The following is a 21,059-nucleotide window of genomic DNA, read 5'->3' as shown; positions in this document are numbered from 1 at the left end:
TGGCTTGTGGGCGTGATATTAAATCGCTCCCGTGCTTCAGACTCGCCGCCGCCGCCAGGAACGTAGCTAGCTGAAACGGAAACCTGGAAACGATACCTTTGGACGAGCAGCGATTTACCGAGTTTTTTCTCCCCCTCTTTTTCTCCCGACGAGATGTTTGCAAAAGTGAATTTTAACAGAAGGGGTGGATTTGTGACGAAAATGGAGATAATAATGATCGTCCGCATGATTATCGATGAGATTGGAAATACGCGATTGTGATTAGAAAAGAAATTTCTTCTGGTTCGTCGGTAAATCGGTTACCTAAAAATATGTATATTGCAAGAAGGTTGGATAGTAGCATCGTCGAAGTAACGGTCTTGTTGCAGAATCGTCCGTTTTTTTGTAAAGATCGGTCGACGAGTTAGTGGACGCGAATCTGTAATAAAATCGGCGCACTTCCGGTAGCACTTTACGGGAGATGGCACGCGAGTCCGGAGAACCGATGGACACAGATTGGCAGGGCGAAAGGCAGAGGGAAGAAGATAGAAGCAAGAAAGGATAAAAGAATGTTCGAGAAGAAGAGGAAGGAGACGAGGAAGGAAAGTAAGAAGGAACGGTGTACTTCGAAGAAGGGAAGGAGGGCGGAGGGAGGAAAAAAGGGAGGAAAAAGAAAAAGAAAGGGAAAAAAACGACGGAAGGAAATTGAGAAGCGGTAGTGGCAGAGTTTTGCTCACGGACTACGGTGGTTGGCGGGGCTGTCCATATCCGAGGTAAACTCTATCCAGGTTACTGTAGTCTAGCTGTCTCTGTTTTGCGGTAGGCGGTAACCGCTACAGACGCAGCTCCAATGAGCGAGTAGCCCGCCCTCTGGATGCCCCACTAGCTCACCCTCTGCCGGAGATTTATTGAAATTTTATTTTTATGGCTGGTAAGCACGGCGTCCGGTGGATGCAGGGGGTTGCAGGGGTGCGCTTGGGGGGTCAGACGGGACGAGAAGAAGAGAAGAGGATTCCTTCTCGTTTCCTCCAACTTTTTTTCCACGTTTCCTCTATCCTCGTTTCGCCACACCGGCACCCATCCTCCCCACCACAGCGCTGTATTTCATCCCTTTCCCTCTCTCTCTTTCCCTCTCTCTCCCTCTCGTGCTTCTTCCCTCTTTGGCCTGGGTATACGGTGCCGCGTAGCCCGGCCGCTTTATTCGCTACGTCCTTTTAATTCAATAGCTACCCTTTTTATAAGGTGGCGGATGTCGAGCGAAGACGGAAGACGGCCGTGTCGCTTGGAACGTCACCCATCAACGATATGCCAGAGATCAACTTCGCTTACCTATCGACGTAAGCTTGTTCCCCGGATTGATATTCTCTTTCCCCGAATTCGAACGGCCGGCCAATTTTTCCCTTTGTCCAGCGCGCCCATGCGAGGAGGGGATATTTATCGCAACGTTTGGGAATCACGGCGGTGATCGAGAACTCAACGAATCGCTTGCAGTCGTGTTTTAGGAAAATATCTTGGGGATATTGTTACGTGCAACGTGACGTAACCACACGAGGAAATGATTGTAAGCGAGTTAAAAGGAAGTAGATTGACTCCGGGTCCGGTACGTGTGTGCCGGATCATTGTTGTCTGGTGCTACTTCGTCGCCGTACGTTTAAGTTATTAATTAGCATCCTCGTACATCTTCCTGGTATAATGTGACACGATGCTATATGATCTATATATATGTGTGAATATATCCGTAAATATTTCTTCGAATGAATTATATCGCTATCATTATTTATGGAATTGGTAATTTTTTTGATTCATCGAGTAAATTTATTTATGATTATTAGTATTTTCTTATATATTGATTATTTTTCTGTGAATTTGCAGGTAATGGATTTTAATAAATATTATATTATGAAAATTTGAAAGTAGATAATTTACGTTCGTTAAAAATAATTATTCAAGATATGAAAAAAGAATAACAAGTGAAATGAAAGAAATTCACAGACGCGGATTAATAATAAAATTCGTTTTTGTTTATTTCGCGTTTATACTTTGGATACTTTATTACTTTATCTTATTTGCGCGATGCGCGATTAAAAATATTCAATTGTACGGTTTGTTGAAAACGTTAGCCGGGGGGAAAAAAAGAAAAAAAGAGTAATAGAGGAAAAGAAAAACGTTGGAACGCTTTATTTCCCGAACGTCGAAGCGAAAATTCATACTTGTCCAGCGGCGTGCGTCACACGGGAACGGTTATTTCACCGTGGAAATAAGTTCGTAATAAACGTTGAAATACTACGTGTCGACAAATAACCGAAATTCGTTTTTATCACGGAAACGATGCGGTTAATCGTCGTTGCCTCTGTTGTACGCGAGACTTATCGACACACGGTTTTGAATTTCTGAAAAACAATTAATACGGAAAAACAACGAGGAAGGAAAGAAGAGAAGAGAAGAAAAAGAATTTCGAGGAAGAAAAATTTCGATCTCTTAAAGGAGAAGGAAATTTTGCAGAAATGCCACGCATAGATACCAAGAATCCATATTGCCTTCAGAAGGGGCGCGGATGTCAAAGAAATTTAATAAACATGGGAGAACGCTTCCATCGTTCGACTGTTCGGCATTCTTGCATTAATATGAAAATAATTTACAACAGGAGTTACAGTGGAGTTAATATTCCAGACGTACTGCTTTCAAAGCGGCTCTTCGACGGACCTCTACGCACGAACAGAAATTAGACGCTAAAATTATATATATATATATAATGCCCAATTTTTCGAAATCTTCCACGCGCCAAGAAGTTTCGCCGTGTATCTTATCAATTTATCCTCGATCTTTAAACTGGAATATTCGGGTCAGAGTATGCAAATACATGGATAATCGTATTAAAGATAATTAACGTGGTCGATACGTAGTATTCGATCACCGAATGGAGCGAGGGAATGGCGGCGAGAAATTTTGAAGTACGTCGCGTGGCGATATATGCGCGGCCGAATGAACGCTCCACACGACGGAAAATGGTGTAACCAGCGGTTTCGCTCGGTTCCTATGCTTCCAAAAATACGTTGGAATTCTCCGGTTTAATGAAACAAACATAACCAGAGAATGCACGGCACGATTCGTACGCGCACCGCAGGAATCCTCCGGCTGCAATGCAACCGTATTTCAAATATTCCCCGTTTGTAATTTTTATCTTTGGCCACGACCAGCTGCATCCACTTTTTGCGACTACTTAATTAATGTTTAATTATCGTTACGATCGTACTCCAACAACTCGATTAACCGAGTTCAATGCACTTTTAGCGGGAAAATTCGAAATGTGAATTGTTAAAAAGATAATCATTATAACGCAGGGAACGGTGTTTCGATCAAAATCTTTTGGATTAATTTTCGAGCTGGAATCAAAGATTAGAATAACTTAATGGATCGGTTTAATTTTCGGATTCAAAAAGATTCAAGTAAGAACGCTCGTATTTTTTTGTTTTCCTTTTTTTTTTCTTTTTTTGTCTTTTCCTTTTTCGCTTTTTCTTCGAACGATATTAAGAGAGACGAATGGCAACAGTGGCAACGAAACACTTGGGCGGTGGAAACACACAGAGGCATATATGCCTGTACGCGATCGATTTTAAACAGGCGAGACGAGCAGCGGCAAATTGACAATATGTCGAATGCAGACAACCGATGCCTCTGGCTAAAACTACCCTTTCGCGTTGCGAGACCGAGGTCCGTTCTAGGTGTAACGCGAATTCCGTTTTCCGCAACTTCTCCGCGTTCTCCTATATTTTTCACTTACATTCAAAGATAGCGATTCGACCAGCAAACTTTAAAACGATAATTACAACGTACTTGATATTATACTTCGAAAAAAATATTTCGTTATTAAGAAAAAAGACGATACACAAATACTTGAAATGTTCGATCACGGATAGATTAGTTTTCCCTTTCTTTCTCAAAGTCATCTTCGCTACAACCATCTTTAACGGCGAAATAAACGGTAAAACGGATATTAGAAATAAAAAGAACTGGCTGTTTTATGAACGGATTTATTCCCTCAAACGAAATCTCTGTCCACTTCCGGCCCCTCTGTCTAGTTAATTTTTTTCCGTCGTATAGTTTCGTCCTCGAAATATTGGACGAATCAGAGGGCGTGCGTCGAGGCTCACCCTCTTGGGCCTGCACGCCTGTAGAAGTAATACCACTTTCGCGACGCACCGTGTGCCCCGCCTGTTCGAATTGGAACAACGTGCACGGGCAACAGGCGACACACAGGTAGACAGGAATTTCTGATATTACATACCAGAAGCCGGAATGCCCCCATAACAATCCCGAGGGAGTGTACGAGGTTCTCCACATACGCCAGACATATTCCACGTCTAGCACGCCTCCCCGGCTCTCGTCAGTGTCTCCTGTTCCCTACAAATAGGGAACTGCTCCGCGTCTATCTCTTCTCTCTTTCACCCTCTCCACGACTCGTTCCTGTCATCCTCCTTCTCTACCTCATCCTCTTTCCCTCCTCCACGATTTCGATCGTCCCGCGAACTCGAACGTGTTTAACGATCGAGACGAGTTATCCACCTCGATAAAAACCCCTCTTTTCGACCATGGGAACAAGGGAAGAAAGTTTCTATTGGGGCTCGAAGACGTTGCTCCAGTGATTTTCCAGCGAATGTTATCATCCACTTCGGGCGGCGATTCGACGCTTCGAGTCGCTCACGAATGATGGTCGTTTTAAAATATTAGCGTCGCGTTATGGGGGCCGAGTGTAATAATCACCAGTGTCCACGCAACAACGTCGAATCGCTTTAAACCCGATTATTATAACCGGTTCCTTCCGTGAATAGGGTATAATATCGGTGTGAGTAATTCGCGTCTTTATTAGAAAATGCGCAGTCGATAGAGATGAAACACGGTGCATGGGAAAAGTGGAACGAACGTGCGTGCTATTCGCGAAATAGCGTGTCTCTGTTTAAAATTTGAACGGGATCGAACATCTCGGTAAACGGCGCATGTGAAACGCACAAGCAAGCGGTGCAATTTTAATTACACGTATACACGGAACATGGCGTATCATCGTTAAGGGGGTGGAAAGCGTCGAATTACATTTTCGTGGCGAAACGATCGGCGCGGCTCGTTGGAGAGATCTTGGAGGAATCGGAGGTGTAATCGCGATTTGTCAATGGAGTGTTTTAAACGCGCACGACATCTGCTCACTTATCATGAAAATGGGCTGCATGTTGAGATAGGTCGTTCCACAAGGATTTAGTGCCTTCGTTAAGCCGTAAGCTTCATTCAATTTTCTCCAATTTGTGGCAATTTGTGCTTACAGCACCCACATGCTCTCGTGCCCCCACCCTTTAACACCGTGCCTCGGACGAGAGTGCGAACGCGCGCGCACACACACGTACACGCGTACACGTAGCCAAGGAGTATACCTGTACACGCACACAATCGCGGCGAAATGGTCCTCCAACGAAATTCATTCTACGCGTGTACTTCTCCAGCTGGAACTCTTGAAAACTCTTTTCAACGCCGGCTTTCCGAAATGCCTGCCCGCCTATACACGATTACAGTTGATTGCTGAAAGCTTTCGCCCGATAGATTTTCATGAAACCGATGCCCGATTATATTATCGTCACGTGCAACTCGAAAGACTACTTGTTACGCGCTGTTCCACGCGTTTTTTTTCTTTTTTTTCTTTTTTCAACGGAAAATATTCGTGTTCGATTTTCGCGTAACCTCCTCCCTCGTTCAACGGGATACCAGATACCCTTCCTAACTCGTTATTATTCCGAGCAATTGCGATTTTTCGTTTATCCCTTTACTAAATTTTACGCTGTTGAAAAACAAAGTTACGTTAGGATAATAATCATCGTAACGTTATCCGAGTCGAATCTCACGTCGCCAGTTTAGAATTATAACTGCGTCAACGAAGTACATCAAACTTCTTGCGATAATTTCATTTGAGAAATCATCCAAGGGGTCGACACATTTGTAATTTCATAATTCAGTTTCAGCTACGTTACGAAACGATCGAAATTTTATTTCAATCTGCCTTCAAATGGGAACGGAAACGAAGGTGGTACTCCGGAAACGCGATGATAAACGCAATTACCGCGGAGCGGTATCGGATCGAAGTGGAAATTTTGATTTTTCTACCCGATGTTCGCGCCACTCGCCACCAAGGCTCGCCCGTTAACGAAATCAACGCGTTCCAAAACGGTTACAGATCGTGCAAGTGTAGTTTTTAATAAATCTATATCTCCCGGGCGCGTATACGTACGTACGTACGCGTCGCGAGAGCGTACGATTCTAGCGTACGACGAGAGCGCGCGATTTCGAATAGCTGCACGCGTGCTTAAACCTTTGTTGCAGAGAGAAGTACCCGGCCTCTCTCTCAAGTACCATTCCGAAATTATTACATTCTAGTGGGGTGGATATTAGCTCCGCGCGTATGCTTTCATTAGACGTTACCTTCGAGCGTTTCAATTTAACGCGGAAACCACCCCTCTGCCTCGTTCACAGGTCTATAATATCCGACCAGGCACTTGCCGATTCTCTAGCGTGCTTCATTTGGACGTCGATCGAGTTCCAGCCATATCTCACATTCCAGTTACGGCTAGCAACGAGTTTCCAAACGGCGATGCCACGTTTCTGCAAATATTTTCCCACTCGACGAGGCCGGGCTTTTGCTTAATTGCCCCGGGGCGAATCTCCCGGGTCCACGCCATCGCGCTTTTACACCGAACCTCCGTGTCCTCCTCCAAGTCCGTTCCTCCAAGTCCGTCCGAGGAATCCGGCTTCGCCTCGCGGAGCAGGAGAGGGGGGCAGGGGATGCTATCCATTTTGAATTTTCGCGTTTGATCCTATCCGCGTCGATTGCGAATTTTGTATAGATTTAATTGAGTGGCCGGATCGTTGATCCAGTGGATTGTTGTTTAAGGGAAAAATGATAAATTGACCGAATGAACGATTTTGTTTATACGCGGCTGTGAATCCGCGTAGCGGAAACTTGTCGAATATTATAGATTTTCATTAAGAAGATTTTTTTACAGCCGTGTTTTACCGCCACACCGATCGCAACACCGTCCTCGTGAACGCGCGCGTGAAACTTTCGAGTATCATACATTTGCGTTTCGAAAGTTTTTATTCGGGAGAGAGTTTAAGGTTGATTATGGTCTGGTGTACAAATTGATTCGATTAACGAAAGTATTTTATAACGTACGTTGCACGTATGTACGTTGTTGTTGCGCGATGTGTTAATTATAATACTTTATAAAATGCGCGTAATTATTTGCGTAAAAGTCTATCCGTTTATTGTTTTCATTTTTCGTTTAAAAAAGTGAACAAGAATGGGAAAGGGATCTCAATTAACTCTTCCCCTCGTAAATCGAACGTTCAAAAGTTGCCGAAAACTTTTCGATCGACCATCGACTTTCCACTTTTTTTTCTCTCCCCCCTCCTCCTCCCCCTTAATAGTAATTACGCGAGTAAGAATTAAGAATATCATTGAAAACGCGTTGATTATTTCAATAAGGGACGACTCGCCCGAACACTTCAACTGCAAGCATTTTTGCGAACGAGAACTCGAAGGCTTGCTTAATCCACCCCCGAGAATCGTTGGACGGAAACTTGTGGTCGGGCCACCTCTTCTTGCGTATGTCCAAAGTTTAATTAGTTTTTAGAATGTATTGAGCTACGGGGAGGGACAGTTAAGTTCGATGCAAGTTCTAGTGGCGGGACAATTTTACCGGGAAGTTTTTCAATTTTCTCGACTTCACGGACTATTTCCTGGAAAGGATCGGGGACGCCTCCCTCTCTCTTTCTCTCTCGTTATTTCAGATTTGTTTATCGTTGTCTTAAAGAACGCGGGAGAGATTGAGCTGAAACTTTTTTCAGAAACGATCCACTTTAATGACATTTCTAATAGGTAACGCGTTATCATTTCGATTTCATTCGATCGAAGAAGCGATATTTCTTTGGTCCGAAATAATTAAAATAATAATTTTTATAAATAATGCGTGCCAAAAAATTTACAAATAATAATAGTATTCAGACATATATATATATATCATTTCGAATTTAGAAATTTAGAAATATAGCAAATGGACCGATCTATTTTTTCTTAACATTGTCGAGTTTTTTAATATGGTCGCTCCTAAAAATTTGTCCGAACAACGCGAAAGAAATAGTTTTGGTATAATATCTCTTATCTTCGTTGGGATAAAATTTTGTAGAACTCGATTACCGCATAGCCTCTTTAGATTTGTCTCCCGCATCCCGGTTTTTCTTTATCTCCATTTCACCGTTCTCCGTTCCCCTCACCCACGCCCTAGTCCTTTCTCTTTCCGTCCAACCGAGGCAACGCTTCGTTAATGGAAATTGATTACCGCAAGAAGACGATATCTAAATCACGTTGTTCTCTCTTCTAGTCCCTCCAAACTTTATCCCTCCCTCCATCGCCTCCTCGCAATTCTTTATCCGACAATTTTCTTTCGCGATAATCACGTTCCCGACGTTCCAGACGGATTTCCATCAACCATTTTTGACCCTCGAATTCTCTATTCCGAAATCGAAATAATTGTTTAATTGGTTGATCTCCGCACGATTGAAAAACAATTTATTACATTCTAAATGACGTGATTATTGATCTAGTTGTGGTATGCAATATCGCTCTGAAACGCGATATTAATGCAAATTTAACGATGTGAATTATCTTGTTTTATTTGACTGTGATTTACTGCGAAACTCGTTCCGGCTATTTGTTATAAAATATAATCAGCCAATTTTAACCATGATAACCGGAACTTTCCAATTATATGGGCTAATCGAATACACAGGAAACTATTCAAACTTTTCACCAATCTCGATAAATATCGTTGCTCGAGTACCCTTTTCTTTCCAAATTTTCACTCTTCCTTTTTTCCCGTTTTGATTTCATTCGACGAACCATCCTTTATATCTTTTCTTTCGGCGAAAAATTTTCTTTTTCTCCAAGATTCCCGTTAACGAGTTGCGTTTCCACTCTTTCTTTTAGAAAGCGCGGATTGCGTGCCTCGATGGGGTGGATTAAGGGCGAGACACATCAGTATGGGCGATGGAGTCGATTTTAAACTCGTCACAAGTGGATTTACCACCTTTCCTGGACTACGCAGCCGCCGAGACCGTGCAAGCTGTTATCCAGCAAGTCGGTATTCTTGATCCCTTTCCGCGGTGAGCTCTGGACTTACTGCTAAAACGTGGGAAGATTTACTCCGAAACTTAAGTCCCCCGCTAAAGATTTATTACCAACCTCTCGTATCTTCCAATTCTTCACTACTGCTGCGCACACTGATGCAATGCTGCGCATTTTGATCGCTGTTATCGCAATCATCGTCGAACGTGCGATCTCTTCCATCTCGACAATGTAAACGAGTCGGTCCACGCAATACACGCAATCTCATCTTCTTCCGTTCCGCAAAAGAATTCGTAAAAGAGGAAGAAGGCAAGGATTCGTTTTAAATCATTTCTTGAGCGAAATGCTCAATTTCATTTCCGTCGTCGTTTGCCCTCTCTCAGTCCAGGAATCTGATTTTAGATCAAGGATCGTTGACGTTTACAATCGTCGCGTGAATTCCCGCCAAGTATTCGTACGCGATCCATCCGGCTCTGTTTGGCTTTGCAGCCGTGTAAGTCACGCGTCAAGGGATGATTCCGCGTTGCGTGCGTTTCACGGGGCAAACAATGGGCCGACCCCGGCCAGGGTGCGCCCTGCAAACACGCGCCAACCCGGCAAAGTAACGTCCACGTCTGTCCACCGATTTTCAGAAGCGATCGGGGGTCAATAGATTCGCAACGTCGCAACACGGGTCAGTCATTCTAGTTAATTGGGGCTTCGGGGTGTGAAACGTTCGCAAAGTCAAGTCGGAGGAAACGACTACTGCGCCTGGAAAAACAGTGGGACGCAGAATCATGCAGGGGTTCGAATGGTCGTATAACAATAATTTCTGTCCGTGAGTTTCGATTAAATTTTAAATCTCGAAACGTAAAATCCTCGAGAGGTCATTCGCGATCGATTGGGATTTCAACGTTTCTCTTCGAAACACGTTCGAAATATAAACGGATAGCGGCGAATAAATATTGCGGGAATAAATTGTCTCATTTCGGCGACAATTTAGGGGAGATCCTTAGGAGTTGCGGTTCCTCGATACGCGTACGAGGTTAAACTTCGATTCCGCTCGAATTCGCTATGTGCGTCGACGTATTATAGGGCGGCCAGTTACCCCCATTGGATTAGAGACCCCATAGAGGGAAAAATGTAATATAAAAGGCTTACCGGCTAAGCTGTTAATATGTTGTAGGACGATGTGCCCGAGCTGGAACTATGTATATATTACGCCGCTCAAACATATGTCTTTCCTTCTGATTGTGTTTGCGTAGGGAATACAGAGATTGTGGTCGGCTCATTTGATTTCAACTGATATCTGACTTCTGAATTTTGATAAAATAAAATAAGTAATAAATGTTGCGATTAGTGAGAAAATTAAACAAAAAAAAAATCTTACACGCCAATGCGCATAAAACGTTTTTGGATAAAAATATTGCAAGAGGTATAAGAATTTATTATTTATTGTTATTAGGTATTGGACGGGCGTCAAATTGATCGAACGTAACGCGTATTCGTAATCTGTGCTCATCTTGTCGCTTAGAATCAAGTTCAAGCAAGAGATGCTTATCGAACTAAACGAAATGGATGTACCGAGCGGCGCCACGGTGTAGAAAACACTTAATATATTTGCGTTTGAATTACGCCCCTGCCTACGGCAGCGAAGATGCGAAAGGGGAAACGGGACGAGCTGCGGGACCAACGTTCGCCACGTGCCGCCACGTGGCCGAAAAATTAATTGAGATATGAAATTTATTTGGCACCGTGTTGTCAGATCCGATATTTCTGATGAAAAAAAGGTTGCGTCGTATTCGACGAATGTTTTTAAATTTCTATTTCAGCGAAGAAAAGAAAAAATGTATTTTCGAATATTTTTTTCGAAACGAGATCAGGTTAATCACGAGTCGGATTTTTCCCCCCTTTCTCTATTTTAATCTCTATCGAAATATAAAATTCCGATTTCGTTCCTCGTTAAAACGAAATTTCCACGAGGAATCGATTTCTCGAGGAATATTTTCATCGAACGAAAAAGAAGGAAAGAAAAAAAGAAACGAAGTTTCCCCCCAATTAGTCGAGTGAGATTCATAAAAAGTAACCATCCACGAGAACTTTCATCGACGGATGAACCCTGACAAGAATATTCCTCACCACGGGAACAAATTTACAATTCCCCTTCTGGCTTGGAAACCGCCATCGAGCAGGCTCGATAAATAACAATATCAAGCTCGTTCTACTCCCCGTAAAACCTGCGCCTCGACATCCTTGGACATCCTCCCCGACGAAGGGCCTCGAAAAATTCCCTTCCCTTCTTTTTGGTCCAACGATCAAAAATCCACGGTACGACTAAAAAGGAGCTTGACAGTCCATCCGACATCTCCCTTTCCCTTCGACTCGATCACCTTTCGCTCGCCAGATGACGAGACAGAGCGTGGTGGCCATCGCGCTGTAACCGTGTACGCATCAGAGAGAGAGAGAGAGAGAGAGAAAGAAGGAAAGAGAGAAGAGGCGAGCGATACCATTCGCTGTTTTGGCGCGCGAAATTAATCGTCGCCGCTCTGTCATTTCGATTTTGATCTTAACGGGCGAGTGCAGCGAGGCGTTATACGAGGCTGCTCGATATAGGTAGCAATCCGGCAGTCTGCAGTTAATTTAGAGGCCATTTCCTCTGTAAATAGCCAATAAAAGCACGGTGCGCGCTACCAACTCGCTCGCGCCCGCGCTCAGCTGCGAAGGGGTGGGTGGGCGACGACGAGAGGGGTCGATGTCGAGGAGGGACGGGAGCGAGACGGGACGCAATATTATAAAATTTAATGTCTTGGTTTACGGGCCGCGGAGCCGGCTATAACCTCGCCCCGATATTTACTAGGCAATCGCGAGGCTATATTGTACGCCGATCCAAACCTCCCTCGAGCCTCCCCCTCCCCCCTCCGCCCCCCTTCGCCACCGACTTTCGCCACGTTATTTCGCGCTCGACCTTTTCCGATCGGCTTTTCGATTAGGCCTCCCGGCCGTACGAACGTTGTTTGTTTCGCAGACGGATTTTTAACAGGTAGAAACTCCGATCGAGGTGCAGGGGGGTTGAAGTTGGAGCTCGTACGAAGCCATTCCGTTTGGAAGGTAGAGGATTGGTTTTATATTGGTGGATGGATCGAGATGGGTATATTAAATTTCGCTATTTGATATTAGCTTGCTTACTTCTATCTTAAGAAATTAATTCCTCTCGTAAAATGTAACGATTCGTGTGATTGTTCGTTTTAAATTCGACGAAAGAAATTGACTTTTAATTGAGGACGGTGAGAAAGCGTTTTAGCGTTTAATCCGAAGACAAATCTATCGCACAAAGTTACCCGAAAGAGAAAGCTCGAGCCCGCTTAATAACCGTGCTTCTTGGAGAAGAATTCGATGACATTCTCGTGATAAATTCGCCACGATTCCTGGTAAATTAGTGACGAGAGGAGGAGATATAAAGGAGGAAAGAAAGAGCGTGAGGCACGCCGGGCAAATAAAGAAGCTTTCGTAACACGCAGCCGCCTTTCACGTCGACGTTAGGAAAACTAACGACGGGGTTGGATAAGAGATAGCGCCTCCGAGGAAAAACAGGTAGGAACCGTTCTTTGAGTTTGCCCCGAGCTGCTTCTCCCTTCCCCCTGGAACCTAGGAATTTTTACGCACGATACAATGTCTCAGGCAACGTCCTTTCCCCCCTACAAAAGCACGTCTGGAAGAAAGAGAGAGAGAGAGAAAAAGAGGTAGCTAAAATAGAAAGCTAAAAGCTTGGACAACAATCGTCGTTTCCAAAATTTTAAAAATTAATCTTTACCCAAAACAATATTCACCACCCGAGGGATAAACATCTCTCAACTCCACTGGTTTATCCCCTTATCGCTTCCAACCTACTCCGTCAATCAATCGTAGACGAGCAAAACTTTCTTCCACGTGTACTGTCCACGGGAAATCGGCGAATTCATTATCGGTCATTTAGTTGGTCAGCTGGTCGAGGCGAGGATGCTTTCGAAGTTGGCCGATCCCAGGGCCCCTTAATTTTTTATTATCCCGGTGTAACTCGCTTTTGGGAGGAGGGACCGAGATGTTTACCGTGATATAATGGCCGGTGCAAAGGGTTTTTCCGTGCGACGAGCGGCTTGCCAGTCTCGAAAAGCATTCGTATGCTAGCTATGTATCCGTGTACGTGTGTGGGAGTGCGTTGTATTCGTAGTCGGAACGATATACAGTAGGTAGGGCGCGCGGAAGGATCTATCTCTGGCGGATAGTCCGGGTGGCTGCTGCTCTTTCTCCGTATCAGGACGAGGAAGGGGGTGGGTATAGGCACATAGAAACGGCAAAACGCAAGACACGAAGGAAGGAGAAGGCGGGAGGAGGAGGCAGGACGGCGGGGGAGGGAAAGGGCAGCCGAGGTAGCGACGTCACCACGGAAATCAAGAGTAATGCCAACACGAAACTGCACTACCCCTCGCACACCCTTGCCAACCCTCTCTCCTTCCTCGCTCCATTCGTTCTATACCTTTCCCGTTTCGCCCCACGATTCCTCTCTATCTTTCGTTTCGCCTTCTCCTCGCCTTTCCTGTGCCTCCTCTCCCTTTCTACCGCCATCCCCTTTCCTCCTTTCGCTCGCTACCTACCTACGATGCCACTATTCCCTTCGTCGGACCACCACCACCATCACCACACCACCACCACCACCATCTTCTACCGCCTCCGCATCTCACCTATCCCTGGGGAATAACCCCCTTACCGTTCGTGCTATATGGAGCGGGAACGGCGAATAGAAGAGCGACAGAAAGCGTAGCATGCTATACACGAGCGTGAGCCCGCGACTAACGCTCGAATCTCAGATTTTCGTTCCTTTCTTCGTGTTTCTTCTCCCTTTTTTCTCTCTTTTTAATTCTTTGTCTCTCTTTCTCTCTCTCTGTTCGTTCTCCCGTGCAATCCGCATTCTCGAAAACCCATTAGCGTTGACTAAGTTTCGGGTGTATAATGTTATACGGCGTTGTGCGAGAGACAGGGAGGATACAGGTATGGAGTGTGGGTAAGGTATTATCGAGAAGTCGATAGAATTGCTCACCGATGGATTGTTAATAAGTTTCGATCGATAGATTTAGTTTAAAGTTTGATGAATATTTTTAATGTTATATGTATATATTTTTTTTAATACCACAAATGGACGGGAATTTTATTTTTCGTCCCTCGAGGAAATTAAAATATTTATAATTATTATATAACAATTAGAGAAATAATAGGCGATAATAGATATAATGAGTCTGGAAAAGAAGAAGGATTTCATATTTAAGTTGTGCCCTATTTTTTCCGTATCGGGCAATATTACTTGAAATATGTTCCAAGAGTCGGGCAAAATATGTACGGTACATTTGCATGCTTGTCGATGATCGTAAAGTTGTAGAACTGACCTCGATGATCCCGGGACGGAAAACGAAAGTGAACTGGTTTCTCGCCGAAATCCCACTCGTGAAAATGTGGCCATTCATATGATCGGTCGTATCTGTGCATCCCCTATAACGGCTCCCAGAAACGTCTTTTAATATACACTATATCTTGGAAGGGCCCGGGGATTTCCCTTCGTTTCTCCAAAAGGAAAAAAATACACAAGTTGCTCGTCTTAAATCCGTCATTACTTGTGTATTAACTTCCTTCCCTTTCCTCGTTCTTTTCGGTTGGTGATCGATCTCGATTCTTAAAAAAAGATTTTTTCTCTGCGGATTTCATTTTTAAAATATTTTTTTGTTGTAAAAAATGATTCGGACCACAAAGATACAAAGATCAAATATAAGATTGGAGAACCAAACTCTTTCGATTGAATTTTTTAAATCGTCCAATTAAAAAATAAGATCCGCGTCGTCGTTGACGATACTGCGGGTGTTTAATTCGAAAATATTCTTTATAGGAAATCGATATTATGCTGATAAACGGTTTAAAACAATCGCATTATATATCTTGGTTATTCTTGGTCAATTCCTAAATAGATTAACAAAAACGTAGACTAGTATTCATCACATTTGTCAAAGAAATTAATTAGAATTTAGTTTATTTTTGGTTTTTATTTTAAAGAAGTTAATTTTGCAAATATATCTGACAATATATATTAGAAAAGCAAAGAACATTGTTTGACTCGATTGATCGAGGAAGCATGCAGGTCATAAAATTAATTTTTTTCAGCTTATATTGTAACAGATTAAATTAATTTTGTTCAATTAATAGGTAGTTAAGATGTTTAGCGTTGAATGAAAGAGTTTTTGTCCACTCTTATCTCTCGATTCTATAATCTTTTTCCCTTTCTCTTTCTTTGATTTTCATCATCATGTTTTTATATTTCTTGTTTATCTTATTTCTTGTATTAAACAAACTTCTAAGTAATCGATGAATTTCTAGATATTTATGTATAAATTTATTAATTTTGAGCTTAAATAAATTATGACGAATGCATGAAAGAGGTAAAAAAAAAAATATATATATTTCAGATATATATATTTCAGTTAGTTGTATTTTATTTACAAAATTATAATTTGTTATAATATAAGATATTTAAAATTTATACAATACTTTGCCGATTTACAATAAATATACGAATTAAATTTATATGTCTAAATATTCCTATAATAGTTAAGTACATTCATATATTTATACAATTTATTCAAAATTTATTTAAAAAATTACTTTGTTTTAATTATCAATAGATAAAAATATCATAGATTGAATGAAACGGTTTAAATAGCATAAAAATTAATATATAATTAATACACAAAACCGTAAATATTAAAGCGTATTAAGTATTAAATATTAAACGAAAAGTTTGATCTTATAGTCCTCTAGCAGATAAGATGCGAAATATTTTAAAAGAATTTTTAATGATCACAATAGTTTTTTCTACGTTAGCAGTGGTTGGTAACTTTTCATCATTCGGTAAAAATTTCTACCATACCTACATAAGATATTCTACTGAACATCCCTCCACCGATAAAAGTTTTATAATGTAATGATATTTTTATTATTAATTTTTCACAGAAAGTACTAATTGATGAACGAGTTTCCATTTATAAATGAATTATTTTTTAACTCGGATTTGATTAAATTTGCCAACCTCTCCATTGCCTGAAAATTAAAAAAAGTTTTTGAATGTATCGAACGGAGGTAACTTTCCATTGATCACAGATGTTTCGATAAATTTAATTCGAAAATAAAATTTGAATTTAATCGTTAAAATTTACCAGATTCATTTCTTCGTAAGAAGCTTTGCTAAAACTAGCTCTGACGGCATTGCAGGGTTTGGTAGAATCTTTCATGAAAGGTGCACCAGGTGCCATTAGCACACCTTCTGTAATTCCTCGCTGCATAAGCATTCTCCAAGTGTCTTTAATATCTCGTACTTTAATCCATAGGAAAAAACCTCCACTTGGAATGGTGAAATCTGCTAAACCTATAAAATATATCTTTTAATTTTTTGATAAACATTAAATAACAATTATTTTTAAAGGAGAAGAAAATAGAAGAAAGGAAAGGAAGATTATTAAATTTATGAAGTATAAAATTAATTAATATATCAATCTTTTTATTATTTATTTATCATTACGATTTTTTATGATTCAATTCAAGTCGAATGTTAAAAAAATATTTTTTAATGAAATCATTACCGCTTGATAGCGATTATCCACTATTTGCACAAACAAGTATTTATACGAACCATTCAAGTGTTTTTCAGCGAACCTAGCGATAATATCCCTCCGTTTCTTATAGAAATGCCTTATCCACTTGAAATGGTTTATCATTCCGTCGTATCCCCATAATTTCATCAGCCTGTACAGTATCGCCTAGAAACAGTGAGTAATCATAAAGAAACAACCTCTCTTTTACATTCGTAACCGACGATAATTGTTAATCTATGTTTACATTTGCGGTAAAAGCCGACACGCGCCATCACTGATAACTTCACTTGTGTGAAGTGTGTGTGAAAATGTTCGCGATATTTCTCACACGATTTCATCATGTTGGATGAATAATATTTACGTCTACATATATCTATATCTTCATGAAGCGTACAGTGACATGAATTGTAGATTAGAATAGTATCTATGCATGATTTATACAATCGTTTCTTTTTTTCATTATTGAATAATTACAACAATTAAATAACGATAATATAATGATTTATAAATTTAAGATATTTACTCACGGAATCGTTTAAAACGATCAAGCAACGAGGAATTAAATATTTAACGAAAATTCAAAAATTTTGGAAAGGATCGTATAAAAATAATAAGAATTAACAGTCGCAAATTTATAAGATAATTACTCGGGTAAGGAGTTCATACTTATTAATTGTACCGATTAATCTTTCCTTATTTGGTGTAAATAATCGTTGTAATAAAATAAAATTAAATTCAAAGAGCCATGATCTTATCGGGGACGGGAATTGAAAATTTATTTAATAAATCGAATTTCATCCATTTCATCAATTTCATAATATCTACATTATCGTGCTTCGATAAGATTACAATTGGGAGGATGAAATTTATTTATCTATAAGAGAATATTTCTCGCTTCGAATTACTTTAAAGGTATTGTACCGACAGTGGAAAATATCGAAGCTTCAAAAGGGATGGAAAAAACAACTCTACCAACCTGGGATAACGTAGGGGCGTGGAGATGGCTGCTTTGCAAGTGGAGCTCTATGCTGGCTATCAATGGAGCCGCCGCCGTGATGAACCCCAATCTGATACCGCTACTGACCACTTTAGAGAAGGAGTCAAGCCTAATTACCCTTCCTTCGGTGTCCAGGGATAAGAACGATTTTGGTTCCACCTATATATATCCGGACAATGGATCTCAACATTCTATCAAAAATTGGCCAACGCGCAATGGCAAATTGTCCACGCTGTTATTTCAGCCAGTCGAACGTGGAATAACATTTGGTATGATTAATTTAGAAACTAAATGATATTTTGGGTAATTGGTCGGAACGATGATTGATATTCATTCGACGATTCTATGGTTTTAACTATTTCGTCAAATATTCCGAGTGAAATTGAAATGCTCTATGAAATTATACCGGTCAAGGTAATTAGAAGATTTTATGAACATCGTAATATAATTTTTTTTTTTTCACGAAATTGTATATATCACTCCTTTTAAAATATTTAAAATATTTTTAAACACTTTAAATATCTTTGCGAAAAAATAGTAAATACTAAATCAAAAATTTGCAATTATAATTATTTTTATAAGTATAATTATTATATCGATAAAAGATATAATTGTAAAGTGCACGTGTATTATTATATATATTTATAAAATATAATTATTTCTATTATTCACATCTCATGATTTACAAATTTCTATGGATATATATGGATACTGATAAAAATCTTGAATACCGCTCATTGCAAGCGCATGCATTATGTCATTCCTCGTATCATTGGCGAGTTATTATTAAAAAAAGACACAAAAAATATTTTTAAAAATGAGATAGAAAAAGATTAAAGAGATAGATATAGGAAATGAAGAAATGAAAAAAGAAAATAAAATACGAGAAGAATAAAAAATATTGATTCACCTCCTCGAAGTGCAAGAAATGGTAAGGATCATCGTCCAGGATCAAGAAGTTGTATTCGCAAGCTATGCTATAGATCTCCTTTCGTCTTTCCAAAGGAATAACGACACCGGTGGGATTCATTCCGGTGGCATTTATGTACATTATTTTCGGCATTTTCTTTCCAGACAGCTTTCTGTTTCTCAACGTTTCCCTCAAAATATCTGGAATCAAACCGTGCTCATCCTGAGGGATCGGGATCAACTCTATCTTATACGGCGAGACCTGAAATCGAAAAATGATTTTCCTCGAATCCACTTTACCAATCTCTAAAAATAAAATTGTAAATTTGTCGACGGATATATTTCAAACTGTATTGTCTGTTATTTATCGTTTGTCAATGGTATAGAATCATTATAGTTATTTATTATGTATAGTTGCACAGTATCGAAAATTATATATCTCGAAGTTGATTTATCGATCAAAACAAGGAAAGATAAAAAAACAAAAAAAAAAGCAGCTGAATAATTCAATCAAAATATAACAGATGATGAATAATACGACAATTATATATATTTTTTATAGAATTTTTAAAATGGATCTTTTAATTAAGTACAATAGAATAAAATACATTCACTTTCTATGACAATTATTTGACGGAAAGAACATCTTGAAAATTTAGAATACGGAAGAGAAAAGGTGAGTAAAGAATGAAATAATCGTGATGGAGGATAAAAAAAAGAAAAAAGTTCGTTGTTACTAACCACAATCTCCACGCCTGGATAGAAAGGATCGTGCACCAAGAGTGAATCGCCAGGTTCGAGTATGGCCTCGAGAGTTTTGCTTAATCCATCTTGAGATCCGGAGACGATTATGATGTCGCGGCTCTCCCATAAGGGAGGTGCGTGCGCCCTTCTCTGGAACTCCCTCAGGGTCTGAAACCAATTTAATATCCAATGTTGTTAAACATATTGAAGGCAATTGCATTATTTCAAAGCAGAGAAAAAAGTGAGAACGAACAGGTTTAAATAGGTATTAAATAGTTCGATGTATTATATTTCGAATATTTTTCCGCCCTCTTTGCGTATCGTGTATTCATTTTCTAGATTTTTTTTTGTTAGACGTTTTAAATTTTACAATAAACATCCGCGATTTGTAGATAATTATTTAACTCGAGTATTATTCGAGTATTATCTTGGTCGCGTAGATTTTATCGAATTTCGCAATAACAACGATATATGATATTTTAGAACGATTTAAACACTCTTAACATCCCTTTTACGAGCGTGAATCTCAAAACGAATATAGGGGGACTGTATAGATGAGATTTCTTAAAAATTGTTACAATTTAAAAATATCCATTTAAAATGAGAAAGAGATATAAATCTAAAGGCAGTGAATTAATTTGCACGTCTAATGTAAATTTTCCAACATTTTCATTTACGTTTCAATTAAATTTCAACGAACCTCCTTAAACGAACTTGCATTCTCTTTTATCCGCGAAAATCCTTTGTGTATAAATTATAATTATACGAGAAAGGGGAGGAGGGGAATATTTACGCGACGAATCATTCGCATAATCAAAATTTTCCCCGTCGGTAATATCGTGTAATTTCAACTCGCGGGACAAATTACTCCGGTGAAATCGAATTTTCGGTTACCTGAAGAAGCGGCGGATAACCCTGAGTGGGAATATATTGCAAAGCTGCGCCCAATTCTCGGTCGTCGAGGGTGAAAGACGATCCATCGTTAAGTTTGATGGAGATCTCCGAGAAAGGGAAGGTTTCTTCATTCGGCATACCCTCAGCCAACGAGACCACGTTCTTCGGCGCGGAATACGCCATTTTCGCTGAAACAAGTGCGAAAGAACATTTCTTTAGTTAGACGAGATCCTATTCTTTTATTTCTTTCTTCTTCTTTTTTCTCTTTCGCCAATCGACGAATAGAATCTTTGAGAAAAAAAAAATCTCCTTACTCAATTCTCTGGTGGTCGCCGATCTTCTACGTTTCGAGACTTCGGTCCTGAACGACGAATAATCGATCTCGAATTTTTCCTTCATATTGTGCATCTTTGCGTTCACTTTCTTTCAAATTTGACTTCCCGTTCTTCAACTTTCTTTACCTTCCAATTTCGGCGAAGCGAGTTCAAATATCGAGTCGGCCGGGAACGGAACGGAACAGAAGAGAAAAACGGCAAAAGGGAAACTATGGAAAAAAATATGATTTTTTTCGCGAAAAATCTCGATATATTTCGTAAACACACCCCTGGCAAGAGGACAGAGAACGATTGAGTGGGAATTTGAAAAAAAAAAAAGAGATGAATCGTTTAACAACACATTCTTTTTCATGGAACAGCAACGGTAATATTAACAACACTGATAGAAGCGCTTC

At 40.3% G+C, this 21,059-nt stretch overlaps 1 protein-coding gene and 1 long non-coding RNA gene across 2 annotated transcripts; one reads left to right on the top strand and one right to left on the bottom strand.

Annotated features, from left to right (window-relative positions):
- Positions 1-15,593: 15,593 nt before the first annotated feature.
- LOC108002171 (kynurenine/alpha-aminoadipate aminotransferase, mitochondrial-like) lies at positions 15,594-21,059 on the bottom strand. Its single transcript, XM_017063690.3, has 8 exons — positions 20,644-21,059; positions 20,330-20,517; positions 19,433-19,603; positions 18,693-18,953; positions 17,762-17,941; positions 16,824-16,950; positions 16,351-16,559; positions 15,594-16,234 (listed from the first exon to the last, which is right to left on the bottom strand). Exons 1-8 carry the CDS (start codon positions 20,735-20,737, stop codon positions 16,154-16,156), a joined length of 1,311 nt encoding a protein of 436 aa, XP_016919179.1. The 5' UTR covers positions 20,738-21,059; the 3' UTR covers positions 15,594-16,153.
- LOC133666570 (uncharacterized) lies at positions 16,913-18,450 on the top strand. Its single transcript, XR_009830902.1, has 2 exons — positions 16,913-17,436; positions 17,698-18,450. It is a non-coding gene; the product is annotated as an uncharacterized LOC133666570 (long non-coding RNA).

This window comes from Apis cerana, linkage group LG1 (assembly GCF_029169275.1).
Source record: "Apis cerana isolate GH-2021 linkage group LG1, AcerK_1.0, whole genome shotgun sequence".
Lineage (NCBI taxonomy): Eukaryota > Metazoa > Arthropoda > Insecta > Hymenoptera > Apidae > Apis > Apis cerana.
Note: the sequence above shows the minus strand (reverse complement) of the source record. Positions and strands in the feature narration are given on the sequence as shown.

What these genes read in the sequence shown, in the direction of transcription:
- LOC108002171 (XM_017063690.3), bottom strand. Translation starts at nt 20,737, where the DNA reads ATGCACAATATGAAGGAAAAATTCGAGATCGATTATTCGTCGTTCAGG. An exon ending in ATCCAGGCGTGGAGATTGTG is followed by an intron (nt 18,954 to 19,432) that starts GTTAGTAACAAC and finishes TTTCGATTTCAG; the next exon opens with GTCTCGCCGTATAAGATAGA. An exon ending in CTTACGAAGAAATGAATCTG is followed by an intron (nt 16,235 to 16,350) that starts GTAAATTTTAAC and finishes TTTAATTTTCAG; the next exon opens with GCAATGGAGAGGTTGGCAAA.